Source organism: Falco rusticolus, chromosome Z (assembly GCF_015220075.1).
Source record: "Falco rusticolus isolate bFalRus1 chromosome Z, bFalRus1.pri, whole genome shotgun sequence".
Lineage (NCBI taxonomy): Eukaryota > Metazoa > Chordata > Aves > Falconiformes > Falconidae > Falco > Falco rusticolus.
Window position 1 is genome coordinate 16,913,197 of NC_051210.1, and position 22,059 is coordinate 16,935,255.

The following is a 22,059-nucleotide window of genomic DNA, read 5'->3' on the forward strand; positions in this document are numbered from 1 at the left end:
CTCCCACCACACAAATATTCTCTGCTGAGCTCTGCTCCACCTCCTCCTTCACCGCTCTGCTGACTCCCTGTCCCTTGCTCACTTGCTAAGCTGAGGCCTCGCACCCTTGCACAAAGGCACCTCACTTGCATGGGCTCTCCCTCACCTCAGCAAGTCTTCACAGCCCTGCGGCACTGCAACTCATGACAAAGAGCGCTAAGCCAAAGCAGCCACTGTCAGGCATACAGGCAGCAGCAGCCACAACAGCGTCGCTGTAGCAAAAAGATGAGGCTAAACGCCACCCTGAAGAGATGACCAACACTCACCCACACGCATTGACCTTCTTTACCATCCCAGGACAACCTTTGGACCTACCATTTTAAGGACATCTTGTCTTGGACAACACATGAGTCTCAGCTTGGTAATTAAGCTTTGATGGTTAAAGTGGTCAATGTGCTCTTCTGTGTCTGCCTGCCCATCACCCCATGCTGAAATAATCAAGGAATCTCACAAACACTGCAGCACTAAGGAAATGAAGCAACTAGCACTGCACTGTCAATGACAGCAGTTTTGGATAGCTGCCCTGCTGTAGGTGTGAATTTTAGTCCTGTGCACTCCAATGAACCACAGCCACAGCAGGCCTAGGGGGCTGGGAGACAAAGCTGCTCTCACAGGTGTGTTAGTGCCTTTCCCACAGCAGGAACTTCCTATCAGACCTAGTAGTGGTGTTGTACCTGATTAGCAAGGTACATAAGCTCATTGCTGTGAAACTTGTTTGGTCTGGGGTTTTGTCTCATGGTCCCAGAAATGCAAACCTGCAGGAGCCTGCACCTTGGGTGAACATTCATTCACCTGCTCAGACTGGAAGAGGGCCAGCCGCAGCCTTTGCAAACCAAACTGTACCTTAACCTTTGTATATTTATTGATTTTTGTTTGCGTTTATTGAGCATGTGCAAGCCTTTTAAAATTGTGGGCAAATATAGAGTCAACTGTGTAATTAGTGCTCAACATTACCCAACACGGTGAGGTCTCCCTGCAGGTTTCCACTGATCTTCAGCTGCCTGCGCAGGGCTAAGGAACATACTGAGCAAGTAACTGTCTATATTTTCCCCTTGTGTTAGGCTCAGACTGCAGCAAGACAACTTGCATAAGCTAGAGACTTGCATGAATAGATGTGTTCCCAGTAATCAGTAGAGCAAGATGGCTCACAAAGCTGCCCCTGCCCACTCCTCACTGTCCCAGCTGCCAGACCATTGGTTCAGACCAGGCTGAAGACAAGTCTTCTCATCTCTATGGCTCACTCACAAACAGTGCTGAGAAATATCCAGGAGCAGCTTCCTAAACTGCCTCTCAGCTGTTCAGGTTTGCATGCTGCCAGCATCCTCAGCGGTCTGCCCAGTCTTGTGGTCATCTTACTGCAAAGTATTGGGAACAGATGGTGAAAGTGTTAAGCTTCTGCTTCATGCCCAGGGCTTCACTACCATAACTGTATAAAGATGCCCAGAAGAAACAGAAAACACTTATTTCACATTTAAGAAACATGTCCTTTTCCCATCTGTCCTTAAGATTTTGTTTGGACTTCAAGACCAAGTGGCATTAAATATATCTAGAGAGAGGAAGTCCAGACTGGGCAGCTAAGGGTAGAGCTGAGCTGCACCCTGCAGGCAGCTGGTTCAGGCCAATTCCTATCCACAGACATTTTAAGGAGCACGTGAGAAAGAAATTTCTGGGGTGCAAGACACAGACCTCTCACTGTCTGGGGAAACAAGGCAATGCATGCTCCTTCACTCCTTCCTGAACATGGGCCTCTGTATTTCTTATGTCCCTGATCGCATGCCCTGAGTGTCTGACACCCATCAGTGTGTTCCCACCTTCTGGCCTTGCTTTGGGCACAATTTCTTCCAGATTAGTAGTTTCTGTCTTTGTTCCTTCAGGTGCTCTTGTTGTCGTCCTTCTGCAGCGCTGGGACTTGCTGGCCTTTCACAACTTTCAAAGCCTCTTTGGCTTTCTTGTGACTTGCCAGTGGCCTGACCTCCTTCTCTGCCCTTTCCTTTGGCTCCTTGTCCTGTTTCAGCTGGGATAAAGTTAATTTTCTTCTTAGTAGCTAGTACAGTGCTGTGTTTTGACTCTGGTGTGAGAACAATGCTGACAGCACACGGATGATTTTAGTTGGTGCTGGGTGATGTTTATACCAAGTCAAGGACTTTTCAGTTCCTTGGGCCCTGCCAGCGAGAGGGCTGGGGGGGCACGGGAAACGGGGAGGGGACACAGCCAGGGCAGGTGACCCAAGCTAGCCAAAGGGATATTCCATACCATGGGATGTCATGCTGAGTATATAAACTGGGGAAGAAGAAGGAAGGGGGGACACCTGGCATTGTGGCGTTTGTCTTCCCAAGTAACCGTTACACGTGACGGAGCCCGGCTTCCCTGGGGATGGCCGAACACCTGCCTGCCCGTGGGAGTGGTGAATGGATTCCTTGCTCTGCTTTGCTTGGGTGCCTGGCTTTTGCTTTACCCTTTTTTCCTCACCTTTCCATTTTGTTATCATTATTATTGTTAATATTTGTTGCGACGGAGGGAAGACACAGTCACTCAATATGAGTGAGCAGCAGACTTCGTTTATTGTACCTTACAGTCACCTTTTATGCCTTCTTATAATTAGCTCATACATATTACAAAAGTTAAGCTCATTATTGGTTAGTTGCCTAAATACCAAGCCCGCCCCTAGTTTCTCTTCTGTAGTTATCTGTTCCCACCTGCAACATTCTTTTCCCACCAAAATCTTCCTGTTATTGTGTAACAAGGACAGCCAAAGACAGTGTATTTTGCTTTACTTCAGATAAGCTGAGAGCGATGTGCATTTTTGTCCAGCCAGCTGGACTATGTCTATGTGACCCTTTTCAGCTAGCCAGTTATCCACAATTCCCCCGTTTTTATTTTGGGCGACATAGGCTTGGTTGACCATTTTCAATAACAGCGTTTTAACACAGGAAAATACACAGCCAACTTATAAAATCTCAGTTCAGAAGTATAATTCCTGAAATACTTGAAAAATAAAGTTAGCTTGAAGCTTTAATTTAGATGCTCTTTCTGTTCCAGTGATATAAAAAGTTTAAAAAATTCAAAGGTAATTTTAAAGTTCTGAACATGGACTAATGCAAGCTCAAAACCCAAAAAGAAACCAAACTGATGTTTGACTAGGACTATTTGCAAATATTTTAGTGGAAAATCCCTGACCATTAACAATTTTCTGTCCAAATAACAGCTGCCCTTATGCAACCAACCAGTCCATACATTTTCTGAAGAATACCTCATTGATATCAAAGAATTAACAAAGGGAAAAATTAGTTCTAAGCTATATACATTCATAAGTGGATTTTTCAATAGTTACATACAGATTTACACACTAAGCCATAATGGCTTGTAGGTGATACACACAAGAAGAGTACGTTGCACATTGATGCTGCACAAGTGGTGGGCAAAGCTGATATACTTATGGAGAAGGTGCTTCATGTGACTCATAAAGAAGCAGCTGTATGTCCCCAGCAGTGGTCTGGCTGTCCATGTTGTATCTCACCATGTTCATCAGGACAGTGAGCTTCAGGAGAGTTGCTAATATCAGGTGGGCTCCAAAGAGGCTCTCAGTTCCCCGTGCAGGCACGGGACTGTGACCAGTTCGAGCACCCCTTCGCCCCCTCCCCCCACACACATACAGGGGAGGCATGCTCTGAGGAGTTAAGGAGAGGCTCTGCATCCTTGAAGCTCAGGGGACGATAATAGAGTGATTGACCATAACTGTTGCAAAAGAAGCCAAACTCATTTCCATACCAGAGGGAGCCAGAGGGATGCTGTTGATTCAGACAGACTGGCTAAGCATAAAGAACAGTTGTATAACTGTCTGTCCCTGACTTAAAGAAATGCAGTCTTTAAGCACAACAGTATACCCCTAAAACTAGTTAGGGGTATACTTATGTCAAAATAACACAGCTTGTATATAAATTAGATCTGTTTAATACTATGACCCTGACTCCAATCAATATATGCATATATTTTTATTATTGTTTACACAGGTAACTAAAACACGTATTTAGCTTGTTTTACACTTTTCTGTAGAGCCCTGTCATTCTCTCAGCACAGGACTTTGCCTGTTGTGACTCCACCTATGACTAAGAGCTGGAGCAGCGCAAACACCACAAACCCTGAGGCAAGCCAGAGGAGCTGTGCTGCATGTCCTGCCAGAGGAACCTCACTCCATAGCAGCTGTGCCTTCCAGTTCCATGGCTCGCTCCGCCAGACCCAGAGGTGAGGAGGGAAGAAATATGCTCTCCACCACGATGCCTGCTGGACAGGTCTCTTAGCTCTTTAGCTAAGGTCTCTTTAGCTGCACAGGTTCTCAGCTTGGCTCTACACCTTATCATAGTAATTTGTGAAGTATAGTAGTTTTGCATTTTATATGAATTATGTAAGTGCTTAACAAAACAAGTAATGGCTCAACTTCATGCTAAATTTACAAGGCCTCAGGCTGGGGGCTGTGAAGCTTGCTCTGTGTGAACTCTTGGCCTGCCTGCAACTTTCTTTTACTTGTTTTAGCTGTCACAGCTAGATTTATAAGGTTGATGATGGCTATTTTTTTTCCTTATCTTTGTCCATTGTGACCATAATTTTGTAAAGAGAATAGCTGGAAGCACTTGCTTGGTGTGAATGAGCTATCTGTAGCACTAGCACAATGATGTAAAGAGGGAAATAAAGGCGTGGCATGATGCTGAAGGCCTTGAGAAGTTACAGCAAGAAGCACAAAGGAGTAGAGGCATGAATGGGAAGAGATGGGATAAGACTTCACATTGCAGACTCCACCAATAAACTCAAGCAGACCAGCATAGGAATGTATATGTGGCTCATCCCAACAATAAGTACAAAACTGTCAAAAAATAATGAGCAAAGGACCTCTAAAGAGAGGGCTCCAGGCTTAGGCTGGCTGCAATGCACGTATTCCCTCCTGGCAATTAGGGACAGCCAGTGTTGTGACAATAAGCATATTACAGAACCAGTAATGAGATTTACAACTGTATTGCGATTCCACAGTATGCTTCAAATGCAATAGTCTGAAATGTAATGTGTATTTATACTGTGATTGCTGTATCACCCTGCTAAATGGGAAAACCTTGTAGATGCAAATAGCCTCAAATGAGTAAACTTTGTATTAAACATTGGACCCTCCATATGTGGTCTGTCTGAAAAGCCTGGTCAGAGCAGCACTCTGGCAGCATTCCGGCAGGAAGCAGCCTCTGGAGGCTGTCACGGTTGTGACAGAAGGTGGCTGTAACCAAGCCTTAGTGGCAGTCACTGCTGGGAGCCCTTTGCAGGCACACCCCAGGTGAGGGTCAGCATCTCCACCTCCGCCCTGGCGTGTGCCGTGCAGCCTCCTTCTGTGGGGCAAGCCTCTGGCTTGGCTCTGGCAGCCCTTCATCGATCCACCATCACGCAGCCTGGGCCTGGTGTCGCCTCCAGTCTGGCGCACAGCAGTGGATGATGTGCAAAGACAGGACAGTGCCGCAGGCCAGCTGCAGGGTGGCAGGGGCCCTGACGGTGAGGAGCTCCCTTGCTGGCTGCGGGGAGCTGACCTCACCGGGCCTGGCTGTGCTGCATGGCTGGTGGCCATCTTCTGCACCTCTGTGCGAGGCCTGACCAGCCACGTGTTTGGAGCACCGGAGGACCCAAGGAAAGCCAGGCCCGTGGGTTCTCAAGGTTTCAAGGGGTGCTGGGCAGCTGCCTGGGCGCTGGCTGAGCAGGGCAGCCCTGCTGAGAGCCCGGGCCCCAAGCGGTGTGCCAAAGGCCTGGGTGACGACAGGCACCCACTGGGCTCGCCCTGGCAGAGGCTGCACCGCGCAGTGGTAATGAATGGGTGTCTGTAACGGAGGGATTCGAGTATAGAATTCAGTGACGTTTTCAGATCAGAAATTGAGGCGGTTAAGTGAATTGACTAAAACACCTGCATTCTCTGTGGAAGAGATGCGCTTAAGCGTCATTCCTCGGTCCCCCCCAAGAGGGCCATTTCAGCTGCTGCCGTGTGGCAGCACGGAGGTTTCACGGGCCCACGGAGCGAGGGCACGGCGCCGCGGGACGGGGCCGCCGAACCGCCCGACACGCCTGCTGCAGCCGCGGGGGGCGCCGCGGGACGGCGGGCCACGTGGCCCACTGGGGGGGGCGCATGCGCCGAGGGCCGGCCCGGGCGGGGCAGAGGCGCGGTGGGGCCGCTCGGCGCATGTGCGCTGGCGCCGCGGGGCGGGGCGCGGTGCAGTTGGCGGCGGTTGGGCGCGAGCGGCAGCGCTGGGTGGGGCGCGGGCCGCTGGCGCGGCGGGAGGGGAGCGGCCACCTGTGCCGTGCCGGCCCCTCGCGGCGAGGCGCGGCGTTCGTCCGGGCCCGGCCCGCGCGGCGGCGGCGGCGGCGCGACGGGGAAGAGGCTTTGGCTGGTGTCCGAGAGACCGCGGGTCGAGGTGTTGGTAAGGACCGAGCGGAGCCCCGCCGGCTGTAATCTTCCCGGCGGGGGGGGAGCGGCAGCGCGGAGGGCCGGCCCCGGCCTGTCGGCGGTGCTGCTTCTCCTCAGTGGCGCCCTTGTGGCAGAGAAAGTGTCCCGGCTGCAGCTGGCCGGTGACCGCTGCGTGCCTTCAGAGGAGACCTGGGTTCCACAGGGTTGTGTTTGTAGTCTTTTAATATGGCTATTGGAGAGTTCATCCTTCTCGGCAGGAAAACTATGCCCGCTACCTCTTTTAGTTAGCCCCTGCAGCACAGGGACCATTTTCTGTTGGAGGCTGGTCATCTGTTTTAAGCATACTGGAAAAAACTTTCCGTTCAGATGCCGGAGAAGGCGGGTGTGGGTGATGTCCCAGATTTACTGGTAACAGCCTCCTCGGGCTGTGTTTCCAGTGAAATGGCCCCCCATCTGGAGGCAGCAAGCTGCTGGATGAATATCATCACTGTTGAATGACCTAGCCTTACAGCTAAGAGTTCTTAAAAAGCTTCAGAAGCCACGTGGCTGTCTGCTAATGTGTCAGTTTATTACTTACTGTCACCATTACTGCATTGCAAATCTCCAGGATTCTTGCTAACTGTAGGAATGGGAACATCTTTCAGGTGTAAGTTGAGGACTGCATTCGGTTTAACCTTTGTACTCTAGTATCTGGCATCTCGTTTAACTACGTGAATTGTCCCCGTGACTGCTCCTGATACTATAACTTAGGAGTATGTATTTTATGTGATGTTGCTCTTTCTGGTCTCGTCTCTTTAGTATTGGTATACTGCAGCGCTATCTGGTGGTGGTATGGTGTTGTCGCCCCACGTCCCTGCGTTTCTTTTTTGGTTGAAGTTTCCTCTTTTGAATCAACTTTTGAAACTGCCTTCCTAGGTTGTTGTAAGTTTCCTTCATGGTCACTGTCATCCTAGCTGTAATGGGTTTTATAGTAATTTTTCCTGAGCAGTAAGTTAAATTCAGGTAGTTCAGTAAGAATAATTTCAGCAGACATATTGACAAAATAAGAAACTGGGTATATTATTTGAGAGAAACAGTAGAGAATAAGGCCCCAAAAGTGCTTCTTATTGACTTTTCCACATATCTTGTATGTAAATAACTTTGAACACAATCGCAAAAAGACTGTGGTTTTTTGGTGTACTTCTCAACGTTTGGGTGTTTGTTTTATGTGATTGAAACATTAAACCACTTATGCATTTGTCCAGCATTTGATGTCCCCATGGCACTGAGTAGGTCCAAAGGAGATACGAACTTCTTTGGTCTTTTCTTCTGGCAGGGGACCACCACACCCCCTCTCCTCTTTGAAGCTCTGTTCACCAGCTGCTAAGCCTCTGAAAAGGTGAGAGAAGGATGCAGATGCCTAGCATGGCTGCCGCCCATTGCCATCTGGAGGTGTGCAAGCTCATGTTCACATTTGCTCCTCTGTTTGGGCACTGTGATGCTGTGCCCCGCAGTTGAGCAGGGGTGCTGTGAAGGTGGCTGTGGTAGAGGTTGTTCCAGGATCAGTTAGTGAAACACACTGGACCAGCAGGGGCAGAAATTGCTGGGGTAAGGAGCTGGAGTACCTTTGTGCCTGTGAGCTGGCTTGTGTACAGGCAGAGTGTTTGTCGAGTGCTGTGAGGTATCCTACCTGTCAGAGTGGCTGAGCTGATTTCAGTGATAGCCTGCGCCGTGCTCCCCCCCGCCCCCCAAGAAGCAAATGGAAATTTTCTGTAGACTAGTTGTGCTGAAATGTCTGTGGTGATTGCTCCTGTGGACTAGTTATGCTGAAATGTCTGTGATTGTTTCTGCAGAAGTACCTGTGTGTAGCAGCTTGTTGAACCATGCTTGTGTAACACATGTATACATAGTGTTTCTGTATTGAGGTAGGTGTGTGGGTGTACCTGTGTGTAAATATACTGTACAGACAGAGATGTGGTCAGGTTCGTGAAGTGCTGCATGTGTCTAAAGTAAAGCTGCTCAGGGAAGGGGAAGAACATGACTTAATGCTCTGCCTGCTTGCCCAGCACCTGAGCTGGGCTGTGAACTCGGGTGCAGGAAGGTAGAGACAGCGTTGGTGTCTGTGCATACTAAACATGTGGCACGGAGTCTGAAATGTGCTGAGGGTTGGGAGTGCTCTTCCCTTTGGACTGGTGTGTTGCCCAAGGTGACTTGCCCTGGAAAAGGGCAACAGTGAGAGGAGAGGGGCTGCATCTGGAGAGCAGCACAGACTAAGTTTACGTGGAGTCCTGCATAGTGGTGCTGTGGTGGAAGCAGCTGCCTGTTGCTGCTGCCACTTGGAGAGAGCACTGCCCAGGTACACGAGCAGCAGTTGCTTGCCTTCATGTGCGGGAGGTGAGGGCTCTGCTGTCATGTCTTGAGCTCGAGAGGTTGGAGGAGAGGGAGGTCACCTTGTGCCAAACCACTGACTCTGTGTGTTGCACGTTAGCTGCTGGGGGTGAAGATCATGTGTTTGAGGCACACGAGCATGCTCAGTATTAGGACTGAGCTCTGCGTGCAGCACACTCATTTTGAGCAGGGTGGGTCCTGGGTGGTGCGAGAGCTGTGTCTGGCTTCGGTCCACAGTTGTGGTGGGGAGGTTTCTCTGGTGAGATTGCCCCTGCGGCAGGTGGGCATCTGTGAGAAGAACGCTGCCCAGGAGCGCAGAGCCTGCCTGCAGTGCTTGTGCCTGGAGCTCGCCCGCATTTTGTGAGTGCAGCTGGCTGGCCCTGGAGAAGCCCTGAGTGTGTGGATGGCTGAGGGCTTCAGCTGTCTCTGGCACCTGCTTTGAAACAGCCTGCTGCACTGCCCAGCTGTGGCTGGTGGGAGCCCTTGCTGGCAGGTAAGTCTTCTCCTGACGTGTCCCACCAGCACAGCCTGTGGCTCCATGGAAGTGCTGTTGGAGATGAAGCGGCAGACTGCTCATGCCTTTACCAGCGCGGCAGCGGCGGTTGCCTGGGGAGAGATGGGGCGGCGCTGGCAATGGCTTTGTCACACTCCTGCTGTGTGCAGCCCCTGGGCTTGCAGGAGCAGGTGTCACTTCTGTTGGGTTTTCTCTCTGAAGAGGCGTCTGTGGAGTTGAGGCATCGTGTGCCTGTGGTAAGACATGGCATGGCCTGGGTGCATGTGGTTTCCATGGTGGAGCTGACACACCCCCTGTGGGCGCTGGTGTGGGGATGTGGGATCGCATGAGGGAGGAGTGGCTGTGAGCTACCTGGTGTCACTGTGGGTCACGATGGAGGGAGCACTGGATGCCAGGTGGGGGGCGGCAGGTCCCTGCCCTGCTTGTGGTGGAAGTCCTGGCCCTGCAGGCAGGAACATGGGTGGGCAAATTGCCTGGCAGCCCTGCTCTTCTGACGCCGTGGCCAGGGACAGCCCGTGCCCAGAGACTGCTGTGCTCATTCACCTGTTTTTTTGGAGGTCATGCCCGTCTGTTTCATACCACCCCATGCTTGGCTGGCAGATCGGGCCCCTACAAGTCTACATAGAAGTATGCAAAGATGAGCCACTGATTCCTTGCTTGTTTGGGGAGGGGGTTTGAATAGTAAGAGCCAGTATTTTTTAGCCTGTATATGTAAATGCTGCCGCCTTATTTTTTTTTTTTCTATCCTTTTTCATTCTGGGTGGAGGTGGTATGTATAGATGAAGATGCAGGAGCCTGAACTTATTGCAAAAACACTGCGAGCTGTTCTTCATCCCTTTAAAAACGGCGTACCTTTGTCAGAGCTTCAGGGTGAATACAATCCCTGACCGGTGAGTGGATTCCCTTCAGGCACCTAGGCCATGGCACACTGGAAGGCTACTTGGAGAGCATCCCAGCAGTGGTCAGAATGGAAGAAAACAAAATGGGACAGTAAGACTCGAACTTCAGAAATGGTTTTTGTGTTTGTAGAGTGTGTGGGTTCATCACTTCACCTGTCTTGTGCGTGGATTTCTGAGAAAAGTACTGTGGCATGTATGTCACGCCCTGCTGCTGGGAATACTGGAAGCTGTGGTTGTAGACCAGGTGCCCCTTGTTTCCCTGCCTCTGTATGCTGACTGCGAAGTTGTGTTTGCAAAGGTGGAAGGTTGCATTTTCCCAGAACCAAGAGATCTGTCTGGAAAGCAGTTTGTGTGCTGTAGAGCTCTGTCCCTGCCTCAGCATGTGTAACTGTGGAGGGGATACGGATGAGCGTGTCCTGGATGGTACAGAAGTCAATGCGTGTGGGTGAGGTGTTGGTCATCTCTTCAGGGTGGCGTTTAGCCTCATCTTTTGCTACAGCGACCTGTTGTGGCTGCTGCTGCCTGTATGCCTGACAGTGGCTGCTTTGGGCTTAGCGCTCTTTGTCATGAGTTGCAGTGCCGCAGGGCTGTGAAGACTTGCTGAGTGAGGGAGAGCCCATGCAATGAGGGTCCTTTGCAAGGGTTGCGAGGCCTCAGCTTAGCAAGTGAGCAAGGGACAGGGAGTCAGCAGAGCGGTGAAGGAGGAGGTGGAGCAGAGCTCAGCAGAGAATATTTGTGTGGTGGGAGGTTTTCCCTTGTTCCCTGGCATTGCTTTGCTAGCCTGTGTCTCCTGGTGCTGCCAGCTTGGAAGCAACTTGCCAGCCCCCCCAGGCTCTTTGCCGAGCAGCGCGGGTTCCTGATTTTTGGTCAGAAGGCATTCTCTTGATGGCTGGAATAGCTGCGTGACTTGTGGTGATGTGTTTGGTGCAGGGCTTGAATCCTGTCACTTGTTAGAGCCATGCCGGTCCCTGAAGTCTGTATAGACTGTGGGAGAGAGAAGGCGAACAGATGTTTGGCACAATGTGTGGCTGTCGCCGCGGTCTAGCGAGACAGGCTTTATGGCTGAGCTCCTTGTTTGGCTCAGCTGGATCGGATGGCACCTGGGAAGTGAGAACAGGTCTTCCTGGCTGGCGGAGGAGTGTGATGAGAGATGTCCTGGTTTTGTGCTGATGTCTTGGAAATGTGGCCATTCTTAATCAAGAGTTTCCCTTGCTGCATTTTGAGAGCTGTCCGAATGTGCCCTTTAGCACAGGTTTTCAAACCTGGGGCTCTTTGTTGCTTGCTCCAAGCTTGCGTTGGCTGCAGCTACATCAGTAACATGACCGCAGGTACCTCTGGGAACATTTGTGATGCTGCAGTTTAATGCTTCCTCGTGTGGCTGTGGCAGATAGCCACCTGTTTGACTAGGGCCTTGCAGGGCGTAGCCTGGTACCGTCCCATTCCTTACCCTCTAATACATGTGTGCCGAGAGCCTTGTGACTCTTGGATAGCACTAGAGGTGTGCCTTCTCTGTGTCAGCTGTAAGGAGGGAGTGAACGTGACATTCAAAGGTGGGAAAGGCAGAATCTACTGAAGAGGTATTGGAGACGGACTTACATTGGTTGAGGAGCGCCAGCTATGCTCTGCGTGCCCGAAGCAACTGAGAAGAAGCACCCTGCAAGGGCAGTGGAGGCGCTTGGAGCTCTGCCTTGGGAAGGATGGTGAGACAGCCAGACTCAGGTTTATGGGCAGTGGGCAGGCCAGCGTACGGGCCCCATGGCGTCTGGCTGTCACAAACGCCTTAGTTGGGAAGAAGTGGTAGGTAAAGCAGATATGCCGCCTTGTGACGACTGCAAGAAGCCTCATGTGCAGGCCCTGGGTCCTCAGAGAGGACTTGAGCCGGTGCCGTAGCTGCTGGGGGGAGAAGAGAGCCAAGCATGAGCAACCCAGGTTGTTTGGGTGTGCTGGTGACGGCATGCCGAGGCAAGTGATGAGCCCATGAGGGAGATGCTCTGCTGGACCTGATTCTTACGAGGGAAGACTAGTTGGAGAGCTAAAGGCTGGGGACAGCCCTGGCTGCAGCGGCCATGAGATGGTGGTGTTTGGGAGCCTGAAAGGAGGGGAATAAGGCAAAGAGCGGTATCAACAAGTAGGTGTCAGGGGAGAGACTCTGGCCTGCTCAGGAGCCTGCTTGGAAGACTCCTGTGGGATAGAGTCGTGGAGAAGCGTGGTCCGCGAGAGGTAGGGATTTTCAAGGACTGCCTCCTCCAGTGTCAAGAATGGTCCATCCCAACAATCAGGGAAGAAAAGCAAAGGTGCTAGGAGCGCTGCACGGATGAACAGGAGCTCCTGACAAAACGCAGCCGTGACAAGGAAGCAGGCATGAGGCGGAGCAGGAGAAGTGACCTGGGAGGAATACAGAGATGCTGCTCAAAGCAGCATGCGTGGGCTTAAGAAAGACCGCCTTTATTACTGGCGAGTTCAACCACCTGAAAACCAAGACAGAGTGCCATCGGCTTCAGAACAGCTCCCAAAGCCCTGCCGGTTCTGAGAGCCCTTCCAAAGCAAGTCCTTCAAGCACCTGGCTAACTGTATGGGCCAGAGTAAAAATACAGGAAGAGCAGAAAAACTAGAAGCCAAGGTACAGCAGATGGAGAACTCCGACGCTTGCTGTGTTTCATTTCACTAAAGCCTTACCAAGTCCGTGCTCAGTCCATGGAGCACAGGTTGCGGCACAGACGTCTCTGAAGGGTGAAGAGTTCAGGATCTCATGTTCACTTTCACAAAGATGAGTGAAGCCTCGGTCAGGTACAGGCCACTGTCTGGCCAAGTTTCTCTCTCCTTTCAGTGACTATTTAAAAGCAGCATTGCTGGAGACACGCATGGATGAGAGGGAGCTCCTGACATTACCATCAGAAGCAGGCGCACAAGAGGCAGAAGCAGAGGTGGGTGAGGTGGAAGGAGTACAGAGGCACCATCCCACCGTGCAGGGGTGGGCTGAGGAAAGCTAAAGCCCATAGGGAGCTGCTTGTGGCAAGGGACGTGAAGGACAACAAAAGGGTTTCCCAGGTGCGCCATCAGCAAAAGGGTGACTAGGGAACATGGGGGTCTGCTGAGGACTAGCAACGGGGACCTGGTCTTAAAGGACGGGAGGCTGCTGAGGCTCTGGTTGCCACCTTTGCCTTGATCTTTGCTGTTAGGAGCAGCCAGCAGCAATGCCAAGGCTCCTGAAGACCAGTGGGGAAGTGCGGGCAAGGAAGACTTGCCCTCAGCGGTGGAGGATTAGGCTAGGGAACATTTAAACCAGCAAGCCCACGGGTCTGCTGCAATGCACCCGGGGGTGCTGAGGGAGCTGCCTGATGTTGTTGCAAGACCACTTCCATTACCTTTGCAAGGTCATGGTGGTTTGTGCGAGGTTCCCGAGGAGTGGAAGAAAGCAGGCCTTACCTTCGGGAAGGGTGGGAAGGAGGCTCTGAAGAGCCGCAGGCTGGTCAGCCTGAGCTCTGTCTCTGGGGAATGTGATTGAGCAACTAATCCTGAAAAGCTGTTCCGGCCATGTGAAGGACAAGGTGGCAGGCAGTCAGTATGGATTTGTGAAGCGGAAGTCCTGTGAGGCCAAGCAACACCCTTCCAAATGAAGTAAGCGGTTGGGTGGGTGAGGGGGAGCATTGGATGTGGTTTATCTGCACTTGAGTAAGGCTTTGACAGTCTCCCATAAGCAGTGGTACAAACCCCATCAGGAGATCACTAGCGACGTGCCCCAGGGCTCGATGCTGGGGCAGTGCTGTCTAACGTGTTCATGAATGACTGGGGCGATGGGCAGAGATCATCCTCAGCGAGTCTGTAGGTGATAGGAAGGATGGCAGTGCAGGTGGATGCGCTGCTATTTGGTGGGACCTCAAGAAGCTGGAGAAATGGAACAAGAAACCCTGTGAAGCCCGGTGCAGGGAAGGGTAAGTCCGGCACCTGGGAAACGAGCCCAGTACCTGTACAGTCTGGGGCTGACCCTCTGGAAAGCAGCTTGGTAGAGTAATGTGGGTCGCTGCTGGTACGCGTTTTGCATAGGCGTTGACTGCACAATGTATGCTGTGTGACTTCTAAGCAGGAGCTCCTGATCTAGGAGAGCTGTCGCTCAGAAGGAGAGGCGCGGTGCAGGTGCTGGGTGTGTGGTGGCCGAAGAAGAGAAGGGGAAGATGAGCTGGAGCGCGCTGCTGGAGGCTGAGTGTCGCTTTCTCCTGGTGTTGTCTTCCCTTACCCCCGTTTCGCTGGGCTGTTTGAGTCAGCCTGAGATTGAGAAGTCTGAAGCAAGCCGTGGCTGATTAGCAGTTGCTTGCTTTTTTTGTCTTGGCCCTCGGTTTTTCTGCTTTGGTTGCCCTGCCTCGCTTGTGAGAAAAAATCCTTTCTGGAGCTGCTGTTTGCTAAACTTCAGAGGCGCTGGCCAAGTCCCTCAGTGTCTCCCGCTGTGCTCGTGTGCTAAAACTGTCAGCCCCTACATGTACTGGGGACCACGGTTAGGTGGTAGCAGTGGTTGTGTGTGAGGTCTCCTTTTTGAGCAGTGCCACCACCACAGAGCATGGCTGAGAGCCACAGAGAGGTCCCCTGAGACCACCGACTCCTGTTTTTCACTCATGGCTTTTTGGGTGGCTGCCTTCGTCCTCGTGGAGCCCTGGGTGCTTGTTCAGCTGCTTTTGCAGGCTGTCAGCAGCAGAATGTCCCAGGAGTTTGGGCTTGCATCTCCTCCGGGCGCCAAGTGTATGTGGCCTGGGGGCTTGCCTAAGCAGGGTTCCTGCATCCTTCGAGGACTGTTGAGCCGTGGCTCGGGGAGGTGAGGGCACGAGGCTGTTAAGGAGGCCGGGTAGGTGGCTGTGGGCTTGCCCCAGCCAGGCTATTGTTGTGGGCCAGCCCAGTGCCTGCAGGGCAATCTGTGCAGCCAGGATTGGGCTCAACCTAACGTGGGAAGGTGATGGAGGGGCTCTGGCAATCTGCTTTGGTGATTTCTGAGGTGCGCTGCGAAAGGAAGGGAGGTCCCCGAGATCTGCGTGTGCTGCTGAAGCCTTTGCTGAAGTGCCTGCAGGCCTGTGTGACCCAGCAGTTACAGGCATGGAAGTGGCTGCAAATCCTTCTGCGTGTTGTGGATGAGCTTGGACCTCACTGACTGTTTTCTCTCCTGTCCCCTTCCTGCTCCGCCAAGGTCATTTGCCACGCTGTTGCTTGCAGCGAGACTGTGCCAATTGCTCAACTGGTGGCTCGGCAGAGGAGTTCCAAGAAGAAAATGGGACGGCAAGTGAACTGCCAGATGAGGCTGAAGAACACGTCTCCAGTCACGTTAGCAGGTAAGACCCAGGCAGCTGTGGCAGGCCTACCTTTGTGAAAGAACTGTGCAGCGGCTGGGGCAAAAGTCTTGGCCGTGAGGTGTGTCACTAATGGCCACGAGCTGTGTGCTTATAGCGAAGAGCCCTGGGAGCAGGGGGTGTTGCTGACAAGGGTGCTTGCGCTTGCAAGCCGTGGTCAGTGAGGAAGCCCTTCTGGAGCACGTGCGTGAGATGTGAATGGTCTTGGCTGAAAATTCTTGGGGGACGCCTGGCGTCACTGCCACCTGCCCATGCTTCTCTGAGAAATGTCATGGAGGTGCGAGCGAGAAGCGTGGCAAGGAGCCTGCTAGCTCTTTGGGGCTGAGCTCAGCCCGTTATGGAGGACAGGGATGAGCCATGCCCTCACAGCGAGAAGCAGCCCCTGCAGCCCCATCTGGGGCGGTTTCAGCAGCGCCTGTTGCTGCTGCAAGTGCCCTGGAGCCACGCCATTGCTGATGCCCAGGGGCTCTTCTTTGTACTCTGCCTTTTGCTTAAGTGTAAGCTGTGGCAGCCGCTTTCCCAGAGCCGGTGGGTCAGGTTTCCCTCACTGCTGCGCTGTTGTTGTGTTGGTGTCGGTGGGGTGTCCGAGGATCAGGGCCAGGCAAGGCCATCCACTTGTGAGTCGGCAGCTTGGAGCAACGGCAGGTCTTGCAGTTTGCTTGTAACGAAGGGTTTGCTGCTTCTTGCTTTCCTGCAACTACACCAGCAGTCACCCTCTGTCGAGAAGCTGAACTGGTGACTCGCGTCCCAGTTAAATGACCACGACTGTAAGCGCCCGTTGGTTTGCTGTCTTGCACGGTGATAGCCCTCGGAAGTGTTTGAGCCTGCCAGAATTGGTGTGGTAGAGCCAGCAGAGAAACAGCAAAGTGACCAAGAGCTTGCTTATGCCCACGTGGCCTGAAGGCCGGTGCGGCTGTTCCTGTGCAGGTGTTACTTGGCAACCTCTGCTGCATGGCGGGAGTCCTGGAGGAGAAGGCTTGGAAGACAGCTTTTGGCAGCAGTGCAGGAGGTGGCTGAGGAGGTTGAGTTAGGCTGCGTGTGCTACGCCGCTGGGAGCTGCTGCGGGGTGGTGAAGGGCAGCCTGGCCGTGGGTTCCACCTGAGACATGAGCTGTTGGCACCTGACACTCGCATGGCTCTTTGGAGAGCGTAAGGAAAGAGGCGTCTCCTGTCTGCCTGCTGCAGCGTGGCAGCGGGGATTGTGGCTTGTGAGTCCTTGGGTGTGAGCCATGGTGCTGTAGCCGAGAGACCCAGGACTGTGGCTGAAAGCGTCCTTCTGAAGTGTCTTTTGGTAAAAGTGTGGGCTCCCTGGAGGGCGCTTCAAGCCTGTTTGTGTTGGGAAGGGGAGTGCTACTCACAGCTATGTCTGCAAACTCTTTAGGAAAGCCCAAAGGAACTTTGCGACAGCCCAGGTGTTTGAGCATGCCAGAAGAAGGCGGCAAGAGGGCTGTTCCTCGCCCACCACGAGGTAGAGGAGTGGCATGTGGCATGGTGAAACCCAGCGCGGAGAGTGTGCGGTCTGCCTTGCCACCGGCTGCTGGGAGCGGAGCACCTAAAAAATTCCCATGCAGAGGCATGTCACTGTAGTGAACAGGTGAGTGTGTGGACATGTGTTTACACGTGTGCGAGCGAGGTAAAACAAGTGTGGTGGACCCTTGGATGCTAGCATGGCAGCAGTGCGCTTTGGGACGTGGGAATCCCGGCTCCCGCCCTTGCAGAAGATGAAGTCTGAGCGTGGGTTGGTACCCAGGAGGGAGACAGGTGGTCCTTTGCCTTTTGGGACGCTGCCACGGCCACACTCTGCTCTTGACCTGCTCCCATGTCCTCTGGGGAGAAACGTGGCCAAAGGTGTCACACCAAGGCGGAGGTGTGGATGTCACTGTTTCCCTGGCTGGGAGGGAGCCGTTGTGGCCATTGTGCTGGAAAGCAGGAGGAGGCAAGAGGTGACGCTGCGTGTTCAGGCTCGTGGTTGTCTGCCGGTGGCTGCTCTTGCCTGGCTTCTGCGTTGCACTGTTAGCCCTTGTGGCCCTTGTCCGGTGCTGGGAGCCAGCAGCTGCCTGACCGTGTTTGGGTGAATGGAGATGAGGGCCGGAGCTGCAGTTTTGCTGGGTTAGCGGTACATGCTGGTTTTCAGCCCGCTTTGAGCCTGTCTAATCCAGGCGGCTTACCCGAGTGCTGCCCCATCATTTGTCCTTCTGTGTTGTTTTCGGCTGCCCTGGGCCATCAGCTGATGGTGGTGGGAAAGTGTTTGCTGTTCCCTCATTGTGGCTGCGCTAAGTCCGCTGGAGCTGCTGTGATTGTGGTGGTAATCCTGTGCAGGTCACCGGGCTGGGTTGGAAGTCAGCCTTGCGCTGAATGGAAATGGCAGTGGTGTGCCGCTTGTGCAGCGGCGTGGCTGTGAAGCGGCACCGAGCAGAGTGACACTTTAATCCTGCCGTGGTGCCCGCTCTTTCTGGAAGACCCGCAGAGAGCAGGCGTGTCCTGGCCCAGGCGCCGGCGTGAGTCCTGCTTGCGTCAGGGGTACAGGTGCCAGGATGGGGGAGATGAGGATGCACTCAGAGCGCTCGTGAGGGCAGCAGCCACTTCAGCTTTGCGGGAGTGCCTGGGAGCATAGCGTGACACTGCCGGCTGCTGCCTGCCTCATAAGCTTCGTGCCGCTCAGCAAAGCGCCCTTTGCTACGGCAGTGCTCTGGTGGTCACGCCTTTTGGGACGTTGCCCAGCGTGCTGGTGCTGGTGGAGTGGGCAGGTGCCCCTGGGATGGAGGAGGCGGCGGAGGGAGCCTTGGGCTGCTGGGTGGATGTGCTGGGGCTTTGCACTGGGGCAGGGCTCCTCACGAGGACAGGAGGCTCCTTGTGTCCCTGGGCAGCTGGGCTGTGGCTGAGCAGCAGCTGTTTGGATGTGCCCTGGCAGAAATTTGGAGGAGTCGAGAGGCAGGTGGTGATGGTGGCAGGAGCCGGTGGCTGTGAAGCTGAGGTGGGTGAGAGGAGAGCAGTGGCAGGAGCAGCGAGAACGCCGGAGCTGCTGGCAGCAGCCGTGTGAGGAGCGGAGGGTTTGGAGGTAGAGGCCAGGGAAGGGAGACGTGCTGCGTGTGTGAGGTGAGGAGGGCGAGGCCGGGGTCCAGCAGGAGTGGGGAGACTCGAGGTGGGGCTCTGTCCGCACCACGCTCCTAACGCCGTGAGCGTGGGCTGAGCTCAGCCCTGCTCTTGTGCTCCTGAGCAAGCTGGGTGGAGCTGCGGTGGAAAGGCGTCGCCAGCTCTGCTGCCTGTGTTTGGAGGAGGCTGCTGCAGCAGAGGAGCCCAAGCCATCTTGCTGTGACAGAGGCGTGGGAGCAGGTGTGCGCAGGCCTTCCCTTTTCTGTGTGCAGATGAGTCGGGTCTTTTGAAGTGGCACTTCCCAAAAGGCAGACATCCTTTGTCCCTCGACAGGCAGAGCAAGGAGAGCACTCCTAGTTCTTTCTGGGTTAGCTGCTGGAAGCCCAGAAGGGGTTTTGTAGTACTTGGAGCTTCTGAATGCTCAAAGGCAGAGATCCTTTGTCCTGGAGAGGAGATGTCTAGTGTTGCAAAGGGTCCAAATGAAAGAGGACCATATTCTGTTTTAATGCAAGGGTGTGTAGTGGCCCAGTAACTGGATTAATTTGTTTCAACTCAGCCAGTTTGAAGCAGGATCGGCAAGGTCCATGTCTCATAGACTGGTTTTGGCGGTGTTTTGTGCCCCTGTAGCTTCTGTAGTTGCTTGTGCTTTGGGAATTGCAGGAGGGGAAGCTGCTTTGAGCCAGGAGGTCCTGACCTCAAAAGTGTGTGCGGATGAGCGGAGCTGTGAGGAGCATTCCCAGAAATCCTGGACTCACGCCAGCCTCCACAGGTAGCCAGCACAGACTTAAAGGCACTGTTCCCACAGTGGTGCAAGCACTTGCCTGTGAGAGTGGCTGTGCATTCACAGCATAGTCTGACTGAGAGAAATCCTGAAGGTGCCAGGGCTTGTCCCTGCCCCATTTACCAGTCTGGGGTAAGGGTTGTCCATGTGCAGTTTCTCTGGGTTTGCTTTCTGACACCTGCTCTGCTCTCCTGCCTGTCCGCTTTTGTGCTCTCAGAGTTGCACCAACAGAATCATTAGAATGGTTTGGATTGGAAGGGACCTTAAAGGTGATCTAGTTCCAATGACCATGCTATGGGCAGGGACACCTTCCACTAGACCAGGTTGCTCAGAGCTCTATCCACCCTAGCACTGAACACCTCCAGACAGGGGGCATCCATAACTTCTCTGGGCAACCTGGGCACTTAAGGGTCTTGGATTTCTTCTTCTGTGCTGAGCATCTATCCCGCTTTGGCAGATCTGTGCTGCTTGCCTTGGCAGGATGTCCTCCTAGTGACAGGCTTTGTCCTGCTCCACCCAGCGCTGTGTAGTGAGGATCCTAATGGCAGTTCCCTTGTGGCTGCTGAAGTCCATGACCCACCTCTCTAGCGCTCTGCGCGGTTTTGCTGGGAGATTTGCATGGCCACTGCATAGTCTTGAGTGGAAGGGAAGAGGCTGTTTCTCCTCCCTTCTGTCCCACTCAGGTGACAAAGGGGAAGCTGAGGGTAGCTGCTATTGTGCCAGGTTGTTTCCTGGTGCCCTCCCAGGCCTTCTTGCAGAAACTGTTGCGGAGTCTGAGACATACAAAGAATGCTGTCTTTATAACAGCAATCACTTGGTTAGTTCATGTCATGGGCATGCTTCTGTGGACCTGCAGACCCACAGAAGGTGGGAGACCTTGCTTGTAAGGCTAACTGCAGAGACTCTTGAAGCTGGAAGGCAACGGCACAGATGATAACAGGTTAAGATGTATGGTGGTCCCTTTGTTTGGACCAGCAGCAGTGTTTGTTGCTGGCTGCCACCTGGCCCCACTGCTGAAATAGCACTGTCCAAGGAGCAGAGTTGGATGGCATGGGCCATACCGAGGTAAAGGTGACAGGCAGGGAAGGGCATGCCTTCCCTTCGTTCTGAGACAGCGCTCTGTGGGAATGAAACATGACTGGCTGCTTGGCTACAGCTACATTTAGGGGCTTGGCAGGTCTGCATGGCTGGTCAGGCATTTGTGAAGGGCTGGCTGCTGATCTGTGCTCTTGTTGGTGGTGTGGCTAGCAGGCCTCTTGCTGGGAGCAATTTCTAGCAGTTGAGGAACATGAGGCCTTGCAGGTAGACAACTTTTCTGTACCAGGCGTGCTGGTGAGAAGTGGCCCTGCCACTGTCTGTCTCTGTTACCTCCCGTCTTTGGAGAGAGGAGACCACCATGGTCTGTGTGAGGAAGCAGCACATCGCAGGATCCTTGTCTGATTGTAGGGCTTGAAACTGGTGATAATATGATGATAAATGGGCCCAAAGCTGATGTGTTAGCACCACTTTGTTCCATGGGAAGCTGTTGAACCACAGCAGGAAGCACAGGAAGATAGAACATGAAGTGGCATGAGAGGATCCCAATCCTATTACTTTTCATATGGAGCATAAGGGAATCGTCAGTACTATGTTACAGGTTCCTTTCTGAGCTGTTCCAGATGGCATGGCTTGGGAGGGGACATCTGCCCTCTTCCTCGCTGAAATTTTGCTGCAGTTCCTGCTGGCTTACCCTGCACTCATGTTCCATGTCACCTGATGTGTGGCTTGAGGTGGTAGAAATGGTACGTGGCACTGAGGACCAGAACATGGCTATGGATTCCTATTGGGAGGCAGCAGTAGCAAAACAGTGTCCATTACCCATGTGGCTAGCATGGGATTGTTTTGGTTGCTGCCTAGCAATGGTGTGTCTCTTAAGAGTCTGCTTCTCTTAAGGAAGGGACTTTTTTTCTTGGGTGTCTGTCCAGCTTGGAGTTGTCCGTATATAGAGAAGTGAGATCGTGGGTTTCTTGTAAGGCCTGTATGGCCAGTCACAGCACACCTTCTAAAGAAACTGTGTTGCTGCTTTTTGTGGGGATCTGAGCTGTGCCCAGAAGGTAAAGGGTTTTTACTGTGCTGCAGGTGGAGTGTTTAGAGAGTCTTTTCAGATACCCAATCAGTGCAAGGTGTGAATGTGTATTTGGGTATCATGTGGGTGAGTTTGCCGTTGTACTTTTTGAGTCTCATCCCACTTGTGTTTCACAAATGGGCTTGCAGTTGATCTGCTGCTCAGCACTTCTGGATATGCGTCTCCTGTTTTGGAAAATGCTGTGCTGGACAGTGGCTGTTCACACTGCTAATGCTGTGGGACATGACCCAGAACAGAAGTATTACTTCTGGTACAAGTGAACCCCATGGCTGATGGAGGAGCAGTAGTTTCCTCTTACAGGGACAGCAAAAAAGTGAAGGAGACAAGTAAGTTCATGTTAAATCTTATAAGATGCTGCTTAGAAGAGGTGTGAATGTGAGAGGCCTCTTTCTGATGTGGATGTACTCTGATTAAAAGTTAGTGTGAAGGCACATAGGGCTCCTAATAATGTGCTGGTCTTAGCTTCCTGTTGCTACTGGGCTCAG

General features: G+C 53.0%; 1 protein-coding gene across 1 annotated transcript; it reads left to right on the top strand.

Annotated features, from left to right (window-relative positions):
- Positions 1–10,231: 10,231 nt before the first annotated feature.
- LOC119141442 (tudor domain-containing protein 7-like) lies at positions 10,232–17,162 on the top strand. The gene is made up of 3 exons (XM_037373807.1): positions 10,232–10,337; positions 15,416–15,558; positions 16,957–17,162. The coding sequence occupies exons 1-3, from the start codon at positions 10,315–10,317 to the stop codon at positions 17,160–17,162; spliced, it is 372 nt and encodes a 123-aa protein (XP_037229704.1). The 5' UTR covers positions 10,232–10,314.
- The last annotated feature ends 4,897 nt before the right edge of the window (positions 17,163–22,059 follow it).